At 44.4% G+C, this 19,741-nt stretch overlaps 1 protein-coding gene across 1 annotated transcript in view; it reads right to left on the minus strand.

Annotated features, from left to right (window-relative positions):
- Positions 1-3,344: 3,344 nt before the first annotated feature.
- LOC110506519 (zinc finger homeobox protein 3-like) overlaps positions 3,345-19,741 on the minus strand; it is a 193,809-nt gene continuing 177,412 nt past the window's right edge. The window contains 5 exon segments of the mRNA XM_021586186.2: positions 3,345-9,807; positions 9,810-9,853; positions 9,855-10,023; positions 11,196-16,751; positions 17,128-17,254. Coding sequence (XP_021441861.2) covers positions 8,294-9,807; positions 9,810-9,853; positions 9,855-10,023; positions 11,196-16,751; positions 17,128-17,254 — 7,410 coding nt within the window. The 3' untranslated portion in view covers positions 3,345-8,293.

The following is a 19,741-nucleotide window of genomic DNA, read 5'->3' on the forward strand; positions in this document are numbered from 1 at the left end:
TTCAGTTTGGTTTCTCACAAAAAGCATCTCATTTCATAAAGTCCTCCAGCATTACAATCAAACCAATATGGTACAACTGTGTCACGTTTGTGCATGCAAACCTTGCAAAGACAAGAAAAATACAAAGAATCCATTGGCAATGTGTTACTGATGCAAAAGGCCCTTTACTGTTAATATTGTAGGGTGAATCGTAATGGCCCACTAACCTCTGTGACTCCTGTGCATAAAGTAAGGGAACAGCTTGGGGCCTACTGCATGCCAAAAACTACAAAGGATAACACTGTGAATATGATACCTACTCTAACACTAAATCAATGTTACATTCATAAGTCTGATGTCATGCTGTACAGTTGAGATATACAGTTGAAGTCGGAAGTTTACATACACCTTAGCCAAATACATTGAACTTTTTCACAATTCCTGACATGTAATCCTAGTAAAAATGCCCTGTCTTAGGTCAGTTAGGAGCACCACTTTATTTTAAGAATGTGAAATGTCAGAATAATAGTAGAGAATTATTTATTTCAACTTTTATTTTTTTTCATCACAGTCCAAGTGGGTCAGAAGTTTACATACACTCAATTAGTATTTGGTAGCATTGCCTTTAAATTGTTTAACTTGTGTCAAACGTTTTGGGTAGCCTTCCACAAGTTTCCCACAATAAGTTGGGTGAATTTTGGCCCATTCCTCCTGACAGAGCTGATGTAACTGAGTCAGGTTTGTAGGCCTCCTTGTTCACACACACTTTTTTTTAGTTCTGCCCACAAATTTTCTGTAGAATTGAGGTCAGTGCTTTGTGATGGCCACTCCAATACCTTGACTTTGTTGTCCTTAGGCCATTTTGCCACAACTTTGGAAGTATGCTTGGGGTCATTGTTCATTTGGAAGACCCATTTGCGACCAAGCTTTAACTTCCTGACTGATGTCTTGAGATGTTGCTTCAATATATCCACATCATTTTCCTTCCTCGTGATAAATCTATTTTGTGAGGTGCACCAGTCCCTCCTGCAGCAAAGCACCCCCACAACATGATGCTGCCACTCCCGTGCTTCACGTTTGGGATGTTGTTCTTTGGCTTGCAAGCCTCCCCCTTTTTCCTCCAAACATAACAATGGCCATGATGGCCAAACAGTTCTATTTTTGTTTCATCAGACCAGAGGACATTTCTCCAAAAAGTACGATCTTTATCCCCGTGTGCAGTTGCAAACCGTAGTCTGGCTTTTTAATGGCGGTTTTGGAGCAGTGGCTTCTTCCTTGCTGAGCGGCCTTTCAAGTTATGTCGATATAGGACTCGTTTTTACTGTGGATAAAGATACTTTTGTACCTGTTTCCTCCAGCATCTTCACAAGGTCCTTTGCTGTTGTTCTGGGATTGATTTGCACTTTTCGCACCAAAGTACGTTCATCTCTAGGAGACAGAACGCGTCTCCTTCCTGAGCGGTATGACGGCTGCGTGGTCCCATGGTGTTTATACTATTGTTTGTACAGATGAATGTGGTACATTCAGGCGTTTGGAAATTGCTCCCAAGGATGAACCAGACTTGTGGAGGTCTACAATTGTTTTTCTGAGGTCTTGGCTGATTTCTTCTGATTTTCCCATGATGTCAAGCAAAGAGGCACTGAGTTTGAAGATAGGCCTTGAAATACATCCACAGGTACACCTCCAATCAGAAGCTTCTAAAGCCATGACATCATTTTCTGGAATTTTCCAAGCTGTATAAAGGCACAGTCAACTTAGTGTATGTAAACTTCTGACCCACTGGAATTGTGATGCAGTGAATTATAAGTGAAATAATCAGTCTGTAAACAATTGTTAGAAAAATTCCTTGTGTCATGCACAAAGTAGATGTCCTAACCGACTTGCCAAAACTATAGTTTGTTAACAAGACATTTGTGGAGTGGTTGAAAAACAAGTTTTAATGACTCCAACCTAAGTGTATGTAAACTTCCGACTTCAACTGTATGTGGTAGCAGGTTCCTGGCCTATGGTTGGCTACAGGAGTTACTACATCTACTTGGATCAGAGTGAGTCGTCTCTTGGCCTCCAGGTTGCTCATTAGAAATCATAGAACAGCCTGTCCCAGCAGCCCTCTGAAAGGTCTCTTTCAGAGTCACAAAGTTAGGACAACTTTACAATGTTGAATATTGTTCTAATTCTAGACATTCAGTTACATAGCATTGTTTAAATCATAGAGATCATACTAAATTACTAATGAAATGTATCATTCTTATTCTATGGTTTAAATATTCCCAATGTAATGTTAATGGGGAGCTAACATAGCTACCATAGAATGAGGTAGTGTCATGTAAATGCATCATAATGCTGAAACCTCATTGGCCCAACTCTCTAAATACATGGCTCTGGTCTCGTTGTGCCATGTGTGATCTGGCTCTGGTCTCGTTGTGCCATGTGTGATCTGGCTCTGGGCTTGTTGTGCCATGTGTGATCAGGTACAAGATAATTTGCCTTTCATTCTCACATCCTCATTCCAATAGTCATCCAAACACATGCAAAACAATGACACACACAGACACTTGTAGCACATTCTCAAGGCTGAGAGCTGCAAACAGCACACACAAGCACTAATAATTAGAAATCCAAGCTTCTCAATGACTTAATTTTCAAATGAGTGCCCAGTACTAATACACAATGCACTTGAGTTCCAACATCAGTCAAAAGGAATTAAAAAGTACTGCTGTTCATAACATACTTCACTTGGAGGTATAATTTTTCTCAGCCTTAATCAACTTGAATTAGTCACAAACAGCCACTTCTAATTAAGTGAGATCCTGCATTCGTTACTTAATATGTTTTAATTAATCATGTCCAGAGAGCGTCCCTACCAGGGATCTAAATATGAAGGATGACACATCTCAGGGCATGGAAGATGAAGAAGAGGCTCAAGAGATCTGACAAGATCACACTTTTTATGCATTAATTAAAACAATGACGATGCAAATGATGTTTTAAGATCATTATTACCCTTAATAAGATACAAATGTGAAGGATAAGGTTGGACAATAATATATATTATGGAGAATACTGCTACGCTATGGCTGTGTAAGGTTGCTGTATTTCAACTCTACACTGTAAATACAGAAGAAAGCATAAAGAATAAAATGTTCATGGTTGGTACAGAGAGTGCAGCTATAGTAGTATTAACGTATACAAATCACTCATGGTAGGAAAGGCATTCTGATTTGACCTAAATGTACAAACCGCTATTTAGTGTTCAACATTCTCTCTCTGTATGTAACACTCGACTTTTGCACTCATCTGCACTTTTCATTCATACAATACAAGCGAATTCAAACAAAACACACAAGGATGAGGCACACAAGTAATGCATTTTATGCTCATCCTTTTTTAATGTATCACAATGAGCAAGAAACATACTTGATGAAATATTTTCAAAGGAGTATATTCAATTACCATCTACAATCAACTTAACTAGGACAACAAGGTTTTTGTGACAAAAGTTTCTTTAAAAGTCTGAAGTTCCATGTGGTTTTATGTATGTTAGTTTCCATGTAATTTGGTACAGTTTGGAAATCTTCATCATATAATTACAGTAACAAAAAAGCTAACAAGACTACAGTATAGAAAAGACATCAAGAACAACATTTTTGGTTTAACTTGCTCTTTTTTGTACATTGCAAGGCTGTTTTTTCTACCCTCAGTGGGCTGCCTGGAGCCACGGAGCCATGCTTGTGAGGCTCGGAGGAGGAATAATTCAAGGAAACAGAAAGAAAAAGAAAAAGCATTAAAAAAACATTGTGGCACCAGGAGTCACAAAAGGAACAGAGAGAGCTCCAAGTAACAGTTCATCTTTGAAGTTGGAGCAAACGGTTTTGTTTGGTTGTTTGTAAGTTTGGTTGTTAATTTTGGTTGATTTGCTTTTTTTGTGTGTATCTGCCTCTTTAGGAATGACAGCCTAGAAAACCCTTCCCCTTTCTCTCTGGCTCATTTCTCTTTTTGGTTGGTGTGATGAACAGAGAGAGGGGCGAGCCTCCATCTGACTGGAGAACTTGTCCATCAGCGAGACAAGCAGGAGGAAATGAAACAGGTAGCAACAACATGAACCGGGAGAAATGAAGCGAGCATCTCTGTCCATCCCGTCCAGAAGTGCGGAAACATGTCCTTAAAAGAGCAGAAGCCGAGGCAGAGCTGGAGAAGAGAGAGAGACAGACAGAGCAAGGAAGCAGCCGGAGCCACTATAGTTCAGCTTCTTTATCTAATATCTTTCCTCTCTGTGTCACATGTCCACTGGTTCCAGAGTCCATTCCCATCTCAGAGATGTAAGCAAATATGGTTGTGATATTAAAGCCGCCTTGAGCCTGCCTTTGGCTCCCATGCCCAGTTTTGGTGTGCCCACAGCCTCCCCATTTCTTCTTTTCATTCCTTCTTTATCATTTCAAACAAAAAAGTTGATGTCTTGTTTTAAATATATCTATATCTGTATACATGTTCATTTTCACAGTGGGCAAAAGATGACCTCTACAGCAAAACCTTGTCTTTTTATTTCTTTGTAATTGTCCATGAAAATCAAGTATTCCAATGTGAGTGAAAGGATCTCAGTTATCTATTGTTTTGTGCCACAATAAAATATACACTTATCTGGGGCACAAATTGTAAATTTTATTTTTGTTTTTAACTGCATAAAGCTTTGGCCACATTCATATATTCAATCAAAATAAAAACTGCTCAGTGCTTCGGTATCGTCGTTCTCCTCTTTTTGATTTTTGTTAGCTTTAAAATTCAAATTTTCTAAAACTTCACCACTTTATTCATGATCCAGCTTTCGGTTCAGTACGTTTTGGTGCGTAAATAAAGGTACAGTATAAAATAAAATGTATAAAAACTCAAAACTGATGCTGGCTCTTATGAAACACACTCACTCACACGCACACATACAAACTCACACACACAGTCCATGCTGGCTGAATCTGTTGTGAAGAAGACCATGACCGTCTTCCACGAAAGAGCCCAAAACAAAGATTACACTTTGGAAATAAGAGATCAAACAGTGTCAAAAAAGACAAACAAATATAAGAACATTATTACACCATAAAGTGGCCAGGTCATAGAATAAAGTTGTTTTTTAAAATTCGGCAATTGAAATTAAAGCTAGTGTTAATTTATATGAGGAAAAGTAATATACAGAAACTAAAATAACATAAAATAGTTATAAGAAAATAATAGTACATGTCTGACATCTGAAAACCAAAATAAAGCAAACGCATTCAAGAATAAACTGTACAACATTAGAATTCTCAAAAAGAATCATATGAACAATATTCTAGAGAACATGATTAGAGGAGTGGCAAGCTTGCAGACCAAATCAACCCAATCTCAACAGCATGCGTAAGGAAGTATTAACACCAAATCACATTGCTCTGCAAGACGTAACACTTTTAACACACTTCCTAGATTGCAGCTTTGTATGAATTATGGCAAATACACTTGCTATACACTAGTGGCCGAAAACCAGTTATTCACAAATTTAAATATGCCTTGGTTTTGGTGTAAAGGAATTAAATAAAAGTTGTTCATCTATGAGAGAGTGTGGATAATTAAGCACATCCATTTCCACTGCAATAAGATGGAGCGAGTGAGCTCTTTGGACATGAAGGCATGACATGCCTCTTAACTGCAGTATCTGAACACAAGGGACATCTTCAAAAAAACTCCTGCTTTTTCCAGACTTATAACGCTTTGGAATGAAGACGTCCCTTAGAAACCTGTAATCAACATCGTGCGTGAAAATGGTTTAAAGCCCTGCAGACACCTGGGCCAAGTCACAATTGGATGTGCCAGAAAGTTGGGCCAGCACTCCAGACTTATCAAAACAGCCATTATTTCCTTCTGAGACTTGTAAGTTGAGAGGCATGATGATGTAACCTAGGAGACGCATCAGTACCAGATGTATCATATACATGTATTGGTAACCACTATTACTTGCTGATCAAGTGAGTAACAAACTTAACTGGAAGGAGGGGTTCTTATCAACTTTCCATGCCAGACACAAAATGACAGATCTAGGTAATTTTGTTTAGCAAACAGAATGTAACTTTACACAACAGCTTACAGTCACCTTAGAAATGAGAAAAATATATTATAATAATTCAAATGATTAAAATTAAATCTGTCCTTGCTTAAGAAAAAAACTACAAAAACGTTGATGTGATATTTGGAATGCACTGTTCTTTACTAATGTTATATATCATTGGCTTTAAACATTGGTCTGTTCAAAAAGAAAATCGGCAGAAATGTCCTTTGGAACATATATTCACAGTCTTCAAAGTTCCGTTTTTGCAAGAAGAAAAAAAAAAGATGTCGCAGAGGCAGGAAAATGGTTTATTGTTGTTTTAGTTAAAGCTTAGCCAAAAAGCAAAATGAGCATGCATCTAGCTAGGTATTCTTTTTTCAAAATTCTACATTAGCAGCAAAACGTATGTCCTTGAAGACCAGACCTTATACATTTTCTTAAAAAAAAAAAAAACTTTTTGTGAGTAACAGAAAAGTTCAAACGAAGACTTATAACCTCTATCTTACAACTGCAATGGCTCTGTAACACTGCTACTCCACAATGCAGGGACAAGGTTCCTTTTTTGGTTTTTGGTATTCTTGGTATTTTACGTAAAAAAGCCACCTGTCTGCTTGCAAAGAAGCAAAAACGGCAACTCTGATGCGTACTCATTTATTTTAAAACGTTGTTTTCTTTCCTCTAAAAACAGCAACAAATTCTCAAGTATAAAGAAGCCTCTTTTCTCATCTTTATGCACCAATGGTGAAAGTGTTTAGTCTTTGGATTTTCTTTTTGTTTTAAAGCGTGGAAATTATTATTATTATTATTTTTTCATTTTCTTCATCTATGACAACAACAACGTAAAGTCTAAATGAAAATAAAGCCGAAAAAAGACTGTAGCCACACTACATGAAGAACAAAAGGCCTGCTTCGTAGTGCACGAGGAGGAGTAACTATCTTCATATCTACAGATGCAGGGGAGGAGAAAAACAAAGTGAGGAGAGAGAGGAACAAGTCAAGTGAGAATTATGAGTCAGACAGTGTTAAGTGCACAAAGGTAACAGAAATAGAAGTAAATATTGTTTAACATTTCACCCCAGGTCTTTTTTTCTTTTTTGGTTAGAACCATACCAACCAAAACAGAGAGAAAAAACATTTTGAAAGAGAGGATCCTGCCTAGTGGGAGAGTGGCAGTTGGGTGAACGTTAGCCAAGAAGCCGAGAATAAGACAGAAATAAAGTTCAGGTAAATTACTGCTCCATAATCTAGTCTATCGGAATGACCAAGACAACATCAAATGAAGCGCCTTAAAGTTGGACGATACAAAAGCTAAATGTACAAAGTTTTTTTTCAATCTACCATACTGTTTAAATTCATTTCCAATGCAACAATCTACTTAACACCAAAAATGTTCATATCTATCATAAATACAGAAAGTTTTTTTTTATCAAAAAAATCTTTTTTTTATCCCCCATCAACATGTCTCCAATGCTCTCCAGATTGCAAATTTCCCCCTTTAAGAGTATTTCAAATGTTTAAAATCAGCAGATCAGCTACCCTTTTAAATGCCCAGAAAGCTATGCCTTTATGATATTTTCACTCATTTTAAAACTTTCTGTCATTAAAATCAATTTCTGGAAAAAAAAATAATAATAATGTTTCTCCTGTTTGGAACGAAAGGTGTAAAACAATGAATTTCTGTAACAGAAAAACGTCTGTGAGCTGTTGACCTGAGAATAAAATAGACATTACATTATTCTTTTTACTTTTGCAAGCCATTGGTATTTGAATGCTTTGATAGCAGAAAATTGTTAGACTATTCTCCCATACAGTACATACTGGCTTTTTGTGACTGTGCTATTAAGTGGAAATAATTACACAAACAAGGGACAGCTTGTTGACTTTGTCAAAAGGGTTCTTGGGCCATTTAACAACTTTGAGGCAGTCCATTGCTATACAGCATTCCTCTATCATTACCCAAAACTTAATTGCAGTGATCTTTCTATTCTTATACATATAAATGTATATATTTCAGTTGAAAGAAATGAAAACCAGCATGTTGATATGGGAAAACAATCCACTAACATTTAAATTTTTGGTTACAAGCTTTGGAATTGCAGTTAGTCTTTACACATCTTTTTCTGAAATTGTTTTGTATACTTTTAAACGTATTTTAACATCGCTGCTTTTTTGTTTATTTTTCCCATTTGTGTTTTTTTTGTGTCTTTTGCGTTTTTTAAATATTGTCCATCACCGAAAGCTCTTTTACAATCTGATGGAGTCCGTTCCTACACTAGCAAGATTACTACTACAACTACTACTGTCTTTGAGACAGCCGGGCTGTTGCGGCACCTCTGCCGTCCTGCTCAGCCTGTCTGCTGACTTCTGACTGCTGTCAGAGTCAGACTCGTCGGTAAAGACGTCTGTTGGTATCGAGGTCTGAACTCCTGAGGTGCTCAATGAACTTGAGGTAACCGTTGAAGGTGAGGATACTGGAGGAAAAGAAGAAGAAGAAGGAGGAGTGGCATTGGGCTTCCCAGCTAAAGCTCTGGAGAAAGGGGCCTGGGGCCAGGGTTTGCCGGCAGCTGTGGTGTTGAGTGGGGTGGCAGAGGAGGAGCACAAGGATGAAGAGACAGAGGAGGACGGAATGGTGGCTGATGTCGTTGGCGGGGGAGGGGGGGTGCTGATGAGATGAGTGGCAGACTGCGAGGTAGATGCGGTGTTAGGATCGGGGAAGCAGGCTGAAGAGTGAGGTAATAAACTAGTAGCGTGCTCTTTGGCATTTCTGGCTGATCGCTTGATTGTTCTGTGTTTGTGCAAAGCCGAATCCAGGTGTTGACTAAGCGCTTTGTCCCCATCCAACGTGGTGTCGCAGGCCAGGCAGTCGTAGAGGCTGCCCACCCTTGCACCTGCGCCAATGGGGACACGCAGCAACACCTCTTGCAAGTTTGCCACAGACTGACCGAAAAAGCAGATAGACTTCAGGTGATTGACGGCCGCTTCTTCCTTGCTGAAGACTGCTTGACATTTGCGACACGCCAGCCTGTACTGCGCCTTGGGGACGATGTATTGGTCTAGAAGGGGGTCTGCGACTTTGCCATCCATCTCGTTCTGCTTGGAGGGTAGGTTATTGTGAGAGGAGAAGGAGGAAGAGATCTCTCTGTGGGGGTTGCCTTTCTGCTCCTCTGTTTTCGCTGGATCTTTGGCAGATTCTTTGCGGTCCCCCGAAGGTTGAGGAGGTACTGGAGTTTGGCTCGCTTTGGGTTGCTGGATCTGCTGAAGCTGCTGCTGCTGCTGCTGTAGCGCCTCCTGCAGGCTCTGCTGATATTGCTGGTAGTGCTGAAGCAGGGACCCTGGGGACAGGCCCATCAGCGCTTGGGACAATGTTGGGTTGTAGGGGAACATGCTTTCCATGCCGTACATTGGCTGCAGATAGCCGCCTTGGAGAGTCCCAGGTATTTGCGGGGCGTAATACGGGGAAAATCCAGGCATGAAGTAGGGCAGGAACTGACTAGTCAGGAGAGCTGTAGGGTCCGATGCCAAGGCAGCCTGCAGGGCCTGGAGCTGGGCTGGGTCCACCACATACTCCATACCCGGCGTGGGCATGGAGGTGGCGGGCACAGCTGCATCTTGTTTTTCTTTCTTGGCGCTGGCAGCAGAGGTGGATGGGGCTGGGGTGCCTCCAGTGGAGGATGGCGTTGAGGGCTTCTCTGTCTTCTCCTTGTGGTGGGGCTTCTCCTTCTCTCTTGACCTCTCAGCATTACGCTCTTTGGGGTGTTCAGGGCGGGAGCCTGACTGGGTTGTTGTGGTGGTGGAGGTGGAGGTGGAAGTAGGGCTGGAGTGGGCGACAGATGTGTTGGCCTGTGCTGGGCTGGGTGATGCCAAGGAGGAGGAGGAGGGAGGCTTGTTGGGTAATCCAGACGTAGGGAGGCTGGGTGAAGGAACACTGGCGCCAGGCATGTTCAGGAGGTTTGGAGGTTTGGGAGGAGTTAAAGCTAGAGGATTTGAAACAGAGAAATGGGAGAATTCAGAGTTAGAGGGGGATTCAAGACATTAGTTATTCATAGATGCATGTATGTGTTTTTCTAAGTAAGGTGTTCTAGAGAGCTACTGTACGCACTAATTATTGGAGCTCAGTGCATTAATAACTGAGCCCTTCTTGAAGAGAAATGTTTTTCACCAGAGGTAATTCCTTAGATTGCTTTTGATGACTCAACGTTAGCCAATCAGAAACTCAGCCTTTCCAGGAAGGCCCATAGAAGAGGTCTCAATCACAATATTTACTAGAGTTAATCAATCAATAAGCAGCTGGGCAATAATAAAGAAAACAACAGACAAACTGAGGATTTAGTTACATCTTAAGATAATACAGACTCTAGTGTCTACTACTTCAAACATGTGCAAATGGTTTCTTTACATAAAGTATGACACTGACCTTTAAACAAACTTAGGAAATCTTCATCAAAACATGTAATTTAAATGATAATAAGGTCAAGTACTACTAATGTTCCCAAGGTCAAAGAGGTTTGAGAAGGAAGTGAGCTATTATTATTCATTTGAGGACTTGTTTAATGTTCTCTAACTGAATGGTAACAGTTCAAGTAGCTCATGAAGTTGACAGCAGATGTCTGGAGATGTTCATTCTGATTTTATATTGTATTTGTTTGTTGTAGTAGCGTCTCTCCAATAACGCAGGCCAACACTGTCAAATGAACGGAATGAAGGACTTTTACTAGAATGACTCATTATGAAATACAAAGTGATGTAAAACATAACCTGCTTACAGGTGCCTGGCAAATCCAGATTAAAACGGAAGGTGCCCTCACACTGTTACATTGTATTACATGTAGAGTATGTAGTCCAATGTGAATATTTCCAGATGACAGATTGATTGATGACAAGGGTATTTAATCTGAAGAAGGTCAAAACGTTGCCTACTGGAAAACGTAGGAGAAATTCAGAGCCCTATTTAATCCAGAAGTGCTTACTAGTTTTCCCAGTTAATACCTAGTTAATTGTTTTACTTGAATGAGACCCTCAGACTAGTACAGCACTTATTTTCAATTGTGGATATTACAAAATATTCAATTTGATCCAAGAGGGCTTCATTGGTTTAAGACAATTCTGATGAAACAGTGATCTATGTGACGTCTAAGCGATGACATACCTGAGTTTGATGAGTTAAAGCCAGGTAGGGAGGTGCTTCCGACACCTGGCAGAAGTCCAGGGGGCATCCCTTGCAGATTTGAATAGGCAGACTGAAGGTTCAGGGCCTGCAGGGCGGGGCTATCAAAGATCCCCTGCTGCTGCATGGCTTGCTGCTGTGCCAGTCCCAGGACCTCATTGGCTTTCTTGATGCGATCCATCTCCTGCTGGGCCATCAGCTGGCGAACAGTGGCTGGGTCAAAGTACTCCTTCTCCTTGTCCAGTTGGCTCCCAATGGTGTCCTTTACCTTGGTGATGTGTTGCGCAGAGAAGATGTGATCTCGCACAGAGAGACGGGCACTGTACTTGACACTGCACAAAGTGCACTCCGTCTTTGGCCCCTCGTAGGATGTGTGGTTGATCCCGAAGTGCTTAGCCATGCTGAGCTTAGCCTTTTTCTCCTTGGCGCGAGCATTCTGGAACCACACCTGAACCACCCTTTTTGGAAGTCCGATGTCATTGCCAAGTACTTCACACTCCAGCATGGTAGGTGTCCTGTAGTCATTGAAGCAGGACTTGAGTAGCTTCAGCTGGAGGTTAGTCATCTGAGTTCGGAAGCGCTTTTGGCCAGGACGGTCTCCACTGTCGATGCTCCTGCTGCCGGAAGCTCCGGGGCTTGGTGAACAGGGATCAGCCAGACTGGAGGTCTCACTGTAGTCGATTATATTCTCATTTTCATAGTCTCTAGCATAATAGCTTGTCGCAGGGCTCACCAGCCCTGATGACATCTGGTCGTCATTTTCAAGAGAGGGGGCTGTACCCACAGACTTAGACAGGTAATCACCACTATTTTGACCATGCTTTTGATCAGCACTGTCATTGTCAGCATTGGCCTCATCACCAGTGGTGGTATCTGTGATGGCCGTATTTACTGAAGAACAGTCATCATTATCAAGTTTGTTCTGGTCAAAGCTAAGGTTGACAGAGGACATAGATGGACTCTCAAAGTCCTCCATTCCTCCTTCAACTTTAATGGATGAAGGGCTCAAAAGGGCCCTGGGAGACAAGTCCATGTTTTTGCTCACTGGTGACAGAGAGGAGCATTGTCCATCATTGTTAGAAGGTGCAAGCTGGGAATAGCTGGAGATATCCAGAGGATCCATCTTCATTTGTATCCCTTCCTCAGTAAACATGCCAGCGAGAGCTAAGTTGTAACCAGCACGTTTGGCTTCATGCCAATGGCGGGAACGGATATGTGCCTCTAGTGCAGTTTTCGCCTTGAAGAGAGCACGACAAAAAGGGCATCGCCGGTGAGCTTGAGCAGGCCCTACAGCCCGAAACTGACCCTTCCTTTCCCTGGCTCTGGTATTTTGGAACCAAACTTGCACTACCCTCTTCTTCAGTCCCACCTCATGAGCAATGTGGTCAAGCATTTTTCGAGTAGGGTTTGAGTCCAATAGGTATTTCTGATAGAGGATCTCCAGCTGCTCAGGTGTGATGGTAGTCCTGAGGCGCTTGTCTCTTTGTGGCTCCTCCCCACTGTTGGTGCTGTCATTCTCTCCTGGGCTAGTGCCTGCTTTCTCCTCCAACTTCCTCTTCAGGGAGTTCATGGTGGAGGTGGGTGTTGATGGAGAGGTGGCAGAGCTGCTTGGGATCTGTGGCATGGCCCCAGAGAGGAGTTGACTGGCCAACAGGGGATTGCTTGGATCAAACAACATGAAGGGCATATCCATTGGGCGGTCCAAGAACTGAGGGTGGATGAATTGGTTTTGCACAGAGAGGAAGTGGAGTTGCTGGTGCTCCTGCCAGTGCTCAAATGATGGGAAGCCAAGCTTGCACTGCTCACACTGGTATTGGATCATTTGCTGTGCCAGCTGTTGCTGTGATGCAGAGCTCATGTGAGGGTTGGGGCCCATGTGGGAGCTCTGAGAAGCTCTCTCAGCCTGGGTTGTCTGAGAGACTGAGGGACCACAGTCACGTTGCTGCTGAGAGAGGGAAGGAGAAGAATGCTTGTTTGTCTTTGGGGCTGTTTGTGGCTTCTCATCTCGTGCTTCTCTTCTCTGATGTTGAGTCTCAGATTGGGGCTGATGCACAGTCTCCTGTTTGATGGTGGTCTGGTGCTCACGTGGATCTGAGGACATTTCAGCCAAATGTTTGGGCTTCTCATCATAAGAGTTTGATGTGTTAGCTGGTGAGGCTTCCTCCTTCTCAGAGGATGAGAGGTGGGAGAAAGCTGAGGTGGAGGGAGGGAGAGGGCAGAGGCTTGAGGAGGAAGGCATAGGGGTGTGACAGGAGGACCCAGAGGGGGTGTAGTATTCATGAGAAAGATCCATAGAGTCCTCGTTTTGGCTGTCGTATTGCCCGTCATCGTCTTCATCTTTGTAACACAGCTTCTTTTGGTGCTTTATGAGGTCAAATATACGCTGGAAAACCAGACTGCATTTCTTGCACTGGTAGTTCAGATTGGTGGTGCGAATGTAACGGTCATTGGACAGCTCTCTTCGTTCACCATCTTTGCTTCCATCCCCCTGGTTTTCATAATTCTTGCGTGCCTTCTGGCGAGCATTTTGGAACCACACCACAATGACACGTGTGGGGAGGCTCAGAAGGTTGGAGAGCTGTTCAAATTCATCATCTTTGGGGTAGGCGTTAGCATCAAAAAAGTCCTGAAGCACCCTCAATTGGTAGTCTGTAAACCTTGTTCTTGAGGATCTTTTACTCCCATAACACTCCTGTCTTTGAGGCTCAGGGGAAGGGGGTTTAGAGTCAATTTTGGTATCCTCCAGAGTGGTAATGGGTGGGTTGTTGAAGTTGTAGGGTGAGTCTTTGTTGCGCTGGCGCTCTTTGAAGAGGGTGTTGCGGAACCAGTGTTTGATGACTTTCTGGGGCAGCCCTGACTTATCTGCCATCTCTTTAATCTGCTCCTCATTGGGGGAGTTGTTGATGTCAAAGTACTGCCGGAGGACCCTAAGCTGGTCATCAGTGATACGTGTCCGGGGCCTCTTATTCTGCTGCTGCTGTAGCATGGCTGGTGTAAGCTGCTGTTGGTAAAGCTGGGCCAGATCGTTAGCCAGTGACTGTGACTCCACAGATGACATCTGGGATTGCATTTGAGATGGCATAGACTGTAGAGACATTGACTGCATCATGAGTGGTGAGAAGAGGGGCATATCCATTGGCATGGAAATTTGAGCCATTTGAACAGGAGGCTGTGGGGTCGACACAGTTGGGGGTGTGATGGATGGAGCAGAGACAGGAATATTTGGTGTTGGGGCTCTCTGCGGAGGGGGTGGAGGTGGAGGAGGAGGAGGAGGAGGTGGTGGAGGAGCAGGAGGAGCAGCCTCTGGTGTCTGGGGTCTGAGTGGATACAGTTTGTCATACTGCTCTCTGTATTCCTTGGCAAATCTCTCCAGGGAGCGGAATGGGAAGAAGGCCTGATGGATGTGCTCTTGATGACTCTTCAGAATCAGTATGTTTGAAAATAGTTTTCCACAGGCCTCACATTCCAGCTTCTCCAATCCCTCGATGGGGTCCACCACTCTCGTGATCCCACCAGGCGTGCTTGTTCCAGCTGGTCCAGGCCCTGCTGGCTTCTTCTGAGCTTTCTGCTTGTTTTCATTGTATTGAATCACTAGCTCAAACCCAAAGTTCTCCAGAAGAGCTTTAGTGGCATTTCCACGAGCATCTGATGCAATCCTTGGTGGAGGAAAGCCAGGATCGTGGTTGGAGTTCATTGCAGTCTGTTGCATCTCCTTTTTTTCGTTTGACTTGTTGTCAGAGCTGTCTTTTGTGACATGTTCCTCATTTTTCTCTCTTAGGTCTTTTTCTCTTTGTATTTCCCTTTCTCTCTCTTGCTTCTCATTGTGGGCGGCAGCGGCCTTCTGCTTTTTCTCAGCCTGGTGAAGGAGATTGGCACTCTGCTGAAGCAAAGCCATCTGGCCCTGGGCCTGAGAATGGGCTTGGGCCTGCTGTTGTTGGTGCTGCTGCTGAAGGTGGTGGTGCATCAGCTGCTGTTGCAGGCAGCTCTGAGCCTGAGCCTGCTGGGCAGAGTTCTTCAGGTCCTCCAACAGAGAGTTGGCAGTGGAGCTTGACAGGCCAAGTGCAGAACTGTTGAGGTTCATCTCTGGGTTCAGTTGGAATTCTGCTCCAGGGATGTAGAAAGGGAAGAGCAGCTGCTGTTGCTGCAGTGAGTGAAGAGCATCAGTTGTCATGGGAAAGTGCTGCAGAAGTGCTGGGTTGAAGAGCTGGGACTGGATGAGGGCAGCTTGCTGCTGGAGCTCTTGTTGGAGCTGGGCCTGGGCTTGGGCTTGGGCCTGAGCCAACTGCTGTTGTTGTTGCTGTTGAAGCTGCTGCTGCTGCTGCTGTCCCCTTGCAGAGAGCATGTCTGCAAATTTCTTCTTTTTCGATTCATGGTTTTCAGACGGTGACGGATGACAAGTCATCGAGGAGTTCCCAAGGCTTTCAATGCTGTGAGACTGGCTCATGTGGTTGCCTCCAAGAATACTCTGTGTAGTCTGAGCCCCAGAAGAGCTGTGGTTGCTGGAGCTGGTTGTTGAGTTAGTAGCTGGGCTTGGGCTTGGAGTTGAAGTGCTGATGGAGGATCCACCGCCACTTAATCCAGAGCCACTGCTGGAGCTGGTGTTTCCTCCTGCTGCTTCAAGCTTGGCTGCTCGGGCCTTGGTCTGGTGGAGGACAGAGCGCATGTGGATCTCTAGAGTAGAGCTCTGGCTGTAAGCAACGTTGCAAGTGTTGCACTTGAATGGTTTGTTGTCAGGGCTGCTGGTAGGCTCTGGTTGACCAGTGGTGGACTCCTGTAGGGCCCGCTTGACCTTGTGCAGGTGTGAGACAGAGTTGTAGTGAACCAGAAGGATGTTCTTCTGTGTGAATGACTCTTTGCACACCGTGCACTTGAAAGGACGAGATGGGTCCAGGAACTTCTCCATAGTAAAGTTAGGACCTTTCCTGAATGGCAGGGCACGCTTGGGCTCTGATCCAAAATCTTCTAGCAATGAGCCAGAGTCGCTGCCTGTTGGGCTTTGCTTCTCCTCTTGGTCACTGTCATCTCCCTCTTTGTCATCTTCTCCCAGTCCTCCGTGGTCCTCTCCAAGTGATGGATCTCCCATGACCAAAAGGTCTCCGTTCATCAGTAATCCTCCGTAGAGCTGTTGGATGTCAGCCTCACTCAACTCTAGGTGGCTGGTCTCCAAATGTTTCTTCAAGGCCTGCAGGGTCCTGAAGCTGCGTTGACAGAGGCAGCACATGGTGGCTGCTCTGATGACGTGGTACTGCGAGTGCAGCTGCAGTTTCTCCACCGTCTTGAAGGCCAGGCTGCACTGGTTGCAGCGGTACTTGTAGACATGCCGGTCCGAGACAGGCAGCTGAGGCCTTTTGTTGTGAACCTCGTTGAAGTGCACCTGGAGGGAATTGGAGGACTTGAAGACCTGGTTACAGCCTTTCTTCCAACACAGGAATCCTGTGTCTTCCCTTCCAGACTGCTGATCCTCCAGAGGTGACTTGCGAGCTTCAGCTATTTCTGTAGGCAGTGAGACCCCTTTCTCAGGCTCAGCATCTGATGGTTCTGTCAATAAATAAAGAGAAAGAAAAAATGGATTAAAGAGGCTCCCACCTAAGTAGAGTCTTTGTGCAAGAAAATGTCATTTCAACAGAGGACATCTTATCTCTACTTAGGAGTCCTTGACGCATGTATCATTTCAGAATCCCCAGGGAGGGGGTAGTTGCAAAACACAGAAGTAATAACTAATTCAGACTCCTGCAGATGCAGGAATCATTATTTTTCCTTGGTTGTCAATGATGGCCTTGGCATGATCCCCTGCATTTTCATTACATTTTCCAAAAGGAGACTGGGTAATGAGAACATTGCCATCGCTATCCTTCACATTTAAATGAAAGGAGGGACAATTAAAGCATAGGTAAAAACCTAGTGCTATACTGACCGGCTTGTTTCTTGATATCTTCAGAGCTGGAGTTAGCCGGGGCCTGTGGGGTGCTGCTTTGTGCCTCTCTATCTGGGCCTGGTACTGGTATGAACATGCTTTCTGGCAGAACCTCTGATGCCGTCACCTGGAAAATCAAACACAAGACACGTCCCATGTTAGTTACTGTGTGGTCCTATTATGCAACTGAGTTTCTGTAAGCTCACAAAAATATTGTGTTGTTATATATTCTTTCCATTTAAAACTGCACACATATTTTCCTAATGGAATTGATAGACATCTTAAAAAATTGTGGAAACCCTTGTACAAGGTTTCTCTCTCACATGCACTTACACACACATGCACAAATAATCATATTACTTTTGACTTTATTTGCCATTCCTGGAATTTGTACTTTGATCACTGCTGGTGTTTTGTCATTCGAATGGAAAGTTCTGCTGCAGCCAATTAGTGAGACGGCCTGAAAAGCCTACCTTGGCCAACTGAAAAGCTTATTAGGCCACCTAATTAAATAATTATTCCATGAAAAAAGCGCATCCCATTCCAATGATAAGGACCAGAACAGAAAAGATGCATTCTGGGTAATATAAGCACTATCAGTTTGGGGAAATATTCTACGCCTTCCAACCCTTGGTAATATAAGCACTATCAGTTGGGGGAAATATTCTACGCCTTCCAACCCTTGGTCGAATCCCACCGTACCTTCTCCGCTGTGCAATCTGGTTTCCGAGCCGGTCACGGGTGCACCTCAGCCACGCTCAAGGTACTAAACGATATCATAACCGCCATCGATAAAAGACAGTACTGTGCAGCCGTCTTCATCGACCTTGCCAAGGCTTTCGACTCTGTCAATCACCATATTCTTATCGGCAGACTCAGTAGCCTCGGTTTTTCTGATGACTGCCTTGCCTGGTTCACCAACTACTTTGCAGACAGAGTTCAGTGTGTCAAATCGGAGGGCATGCTGTCCGGTCCTCTGGCAGTCTCTATGGGGGTGCCACAGGGTTCAATTCTCGGGCCGACTCTTTTCTCTGTATATATCAATGATATCAATGATGTTGCTCTTGCTCTAACTTCCGCGACGCATATAAGGCCCTGCCCCGCCCCCCTTTCGGAAAAGCTGACCACGACTCCATTTTGTTGATCCCTGCCTACAGACAGAAACTAAAACAAGAGGCTCCCACGCTGAGGTCTGTCCAACGCTGGTCCGACCAAGCTGACTCCACACTCCAAGACTGCTTCCATCACGTGGACTGGGAGATGTTTCGTATTGCGTCAGATAACAACATTGACGAATACGCTGATTCGGTGTGCGAGTTCATTAGAACGTGCGTTGAAGATGTCGTTCCCATAGCAACGATTAAAACATTCCCTAACCAGAAACCGTGGATTGATGGCAGCATTCGTGTGAAACTGAAAGCGCGAACCACTGCTTTTAATCAGGGCAAGGTGTCTGGTAACATGACCGAATACAAACAGTGCAGCTATTCCCTCCGCAAGGCTATCAAACAAGCTAAGCGCCAGTACAGAGACAAAGTAGAATCTCAATTCAACGGCTCAGACACAAGAGGCATGTGGCAGGGTCTACAGTCAATCACGGACTACAGGAAGAAATCCAGCCCAGTCACGGACCAGGATGTCTTGCTCCCAGGCAGACTAAATAACTTTTTTGCCCGCTTTGAGGACAATACAGTGCCACTGACACGGCCTGCAACGAAAACATGCGGTCTCTCCTTCACTGCAGCCGAGGTGAGTAAGACATTTAAACGTGTTAACCCTCGCAAGGCTGCAGGCCCAGACGGCATCCCCAGCCGCGCCCTCAGAGCATGCGCAGACCAGCTGGCCGGTGTGTTTACGGACATATTCAATCAATCCCTATACCAGTCTGCTGTTCCCACATGTTTCAAGAGGGCCACCATTGTTCCTGTTCCCAAGAAAGCTAAGGTAACTGAGCTAAACGACTACCGCCCCGTAGCACTCACATCCGTCATCATGAAGTGCTTTAGGAGACTAGTCAAGGACCATATCACCTCCACCCTACCTGACACCCTAGACCCACTCCAATTTGCTTAACGCCCAAATAGGTCCACAGACGATGCAATCTCAACCACACTGCACACTGCCCTAACCCATCTGGACAAGAGGAATACCTATGTGAGAATGCTGTTCATCGACTACAGCTCGGCATTCAACACCATAGTACCCTCCAAGCTCGTCATCAAGCTCGAGACCCTGGGTCTCGACCCCGCCCTGTGCAACTGGGTACTGGACTTCCTGACGGGCCGCCCCCAGGTGGTGAGGGTAGGCAACAACATCTCCTCCCCGCTGATCCTCAACACTGGGGCCCCACAAGGGTGCGTTCTGAGCCCTCTCCTGTACTCCCTGTTCACCCACGACTGCGTGGCCACGCACGCCTCCAACTCAATCATCAAGTTTGCGGACGACACAACAGTGGTAGGCTTGATTACCAACAACGACGAGACGGCCTACAGGGAGGAGGTGAGGGCCCTCGGAGTGTGGTGTCAGGAAAATAACCTCACACTCAACGTCAACAAAACTAAGGAGATGATTGTGGACTTCAGGAAACAGCAGAGGGAACACCCCCCTATCCACA

This window comes from Oncorhynchus mykiss, chromosome 26, assembly GCF_013265735.2.
Source record: "Oncorhynchus mykiss isolate Arlee chromosome 26, USDA_OmykA_1.1, whole genome shotgun sequence".
Taxonomy (NCBI): domain Eukaryota; kingdom Metazoa; phylum Chordata; class Actinopteri; order Salmoniformes; family Salmonidae; genus Oncorhynchus; species Oncorhynchus mykiss.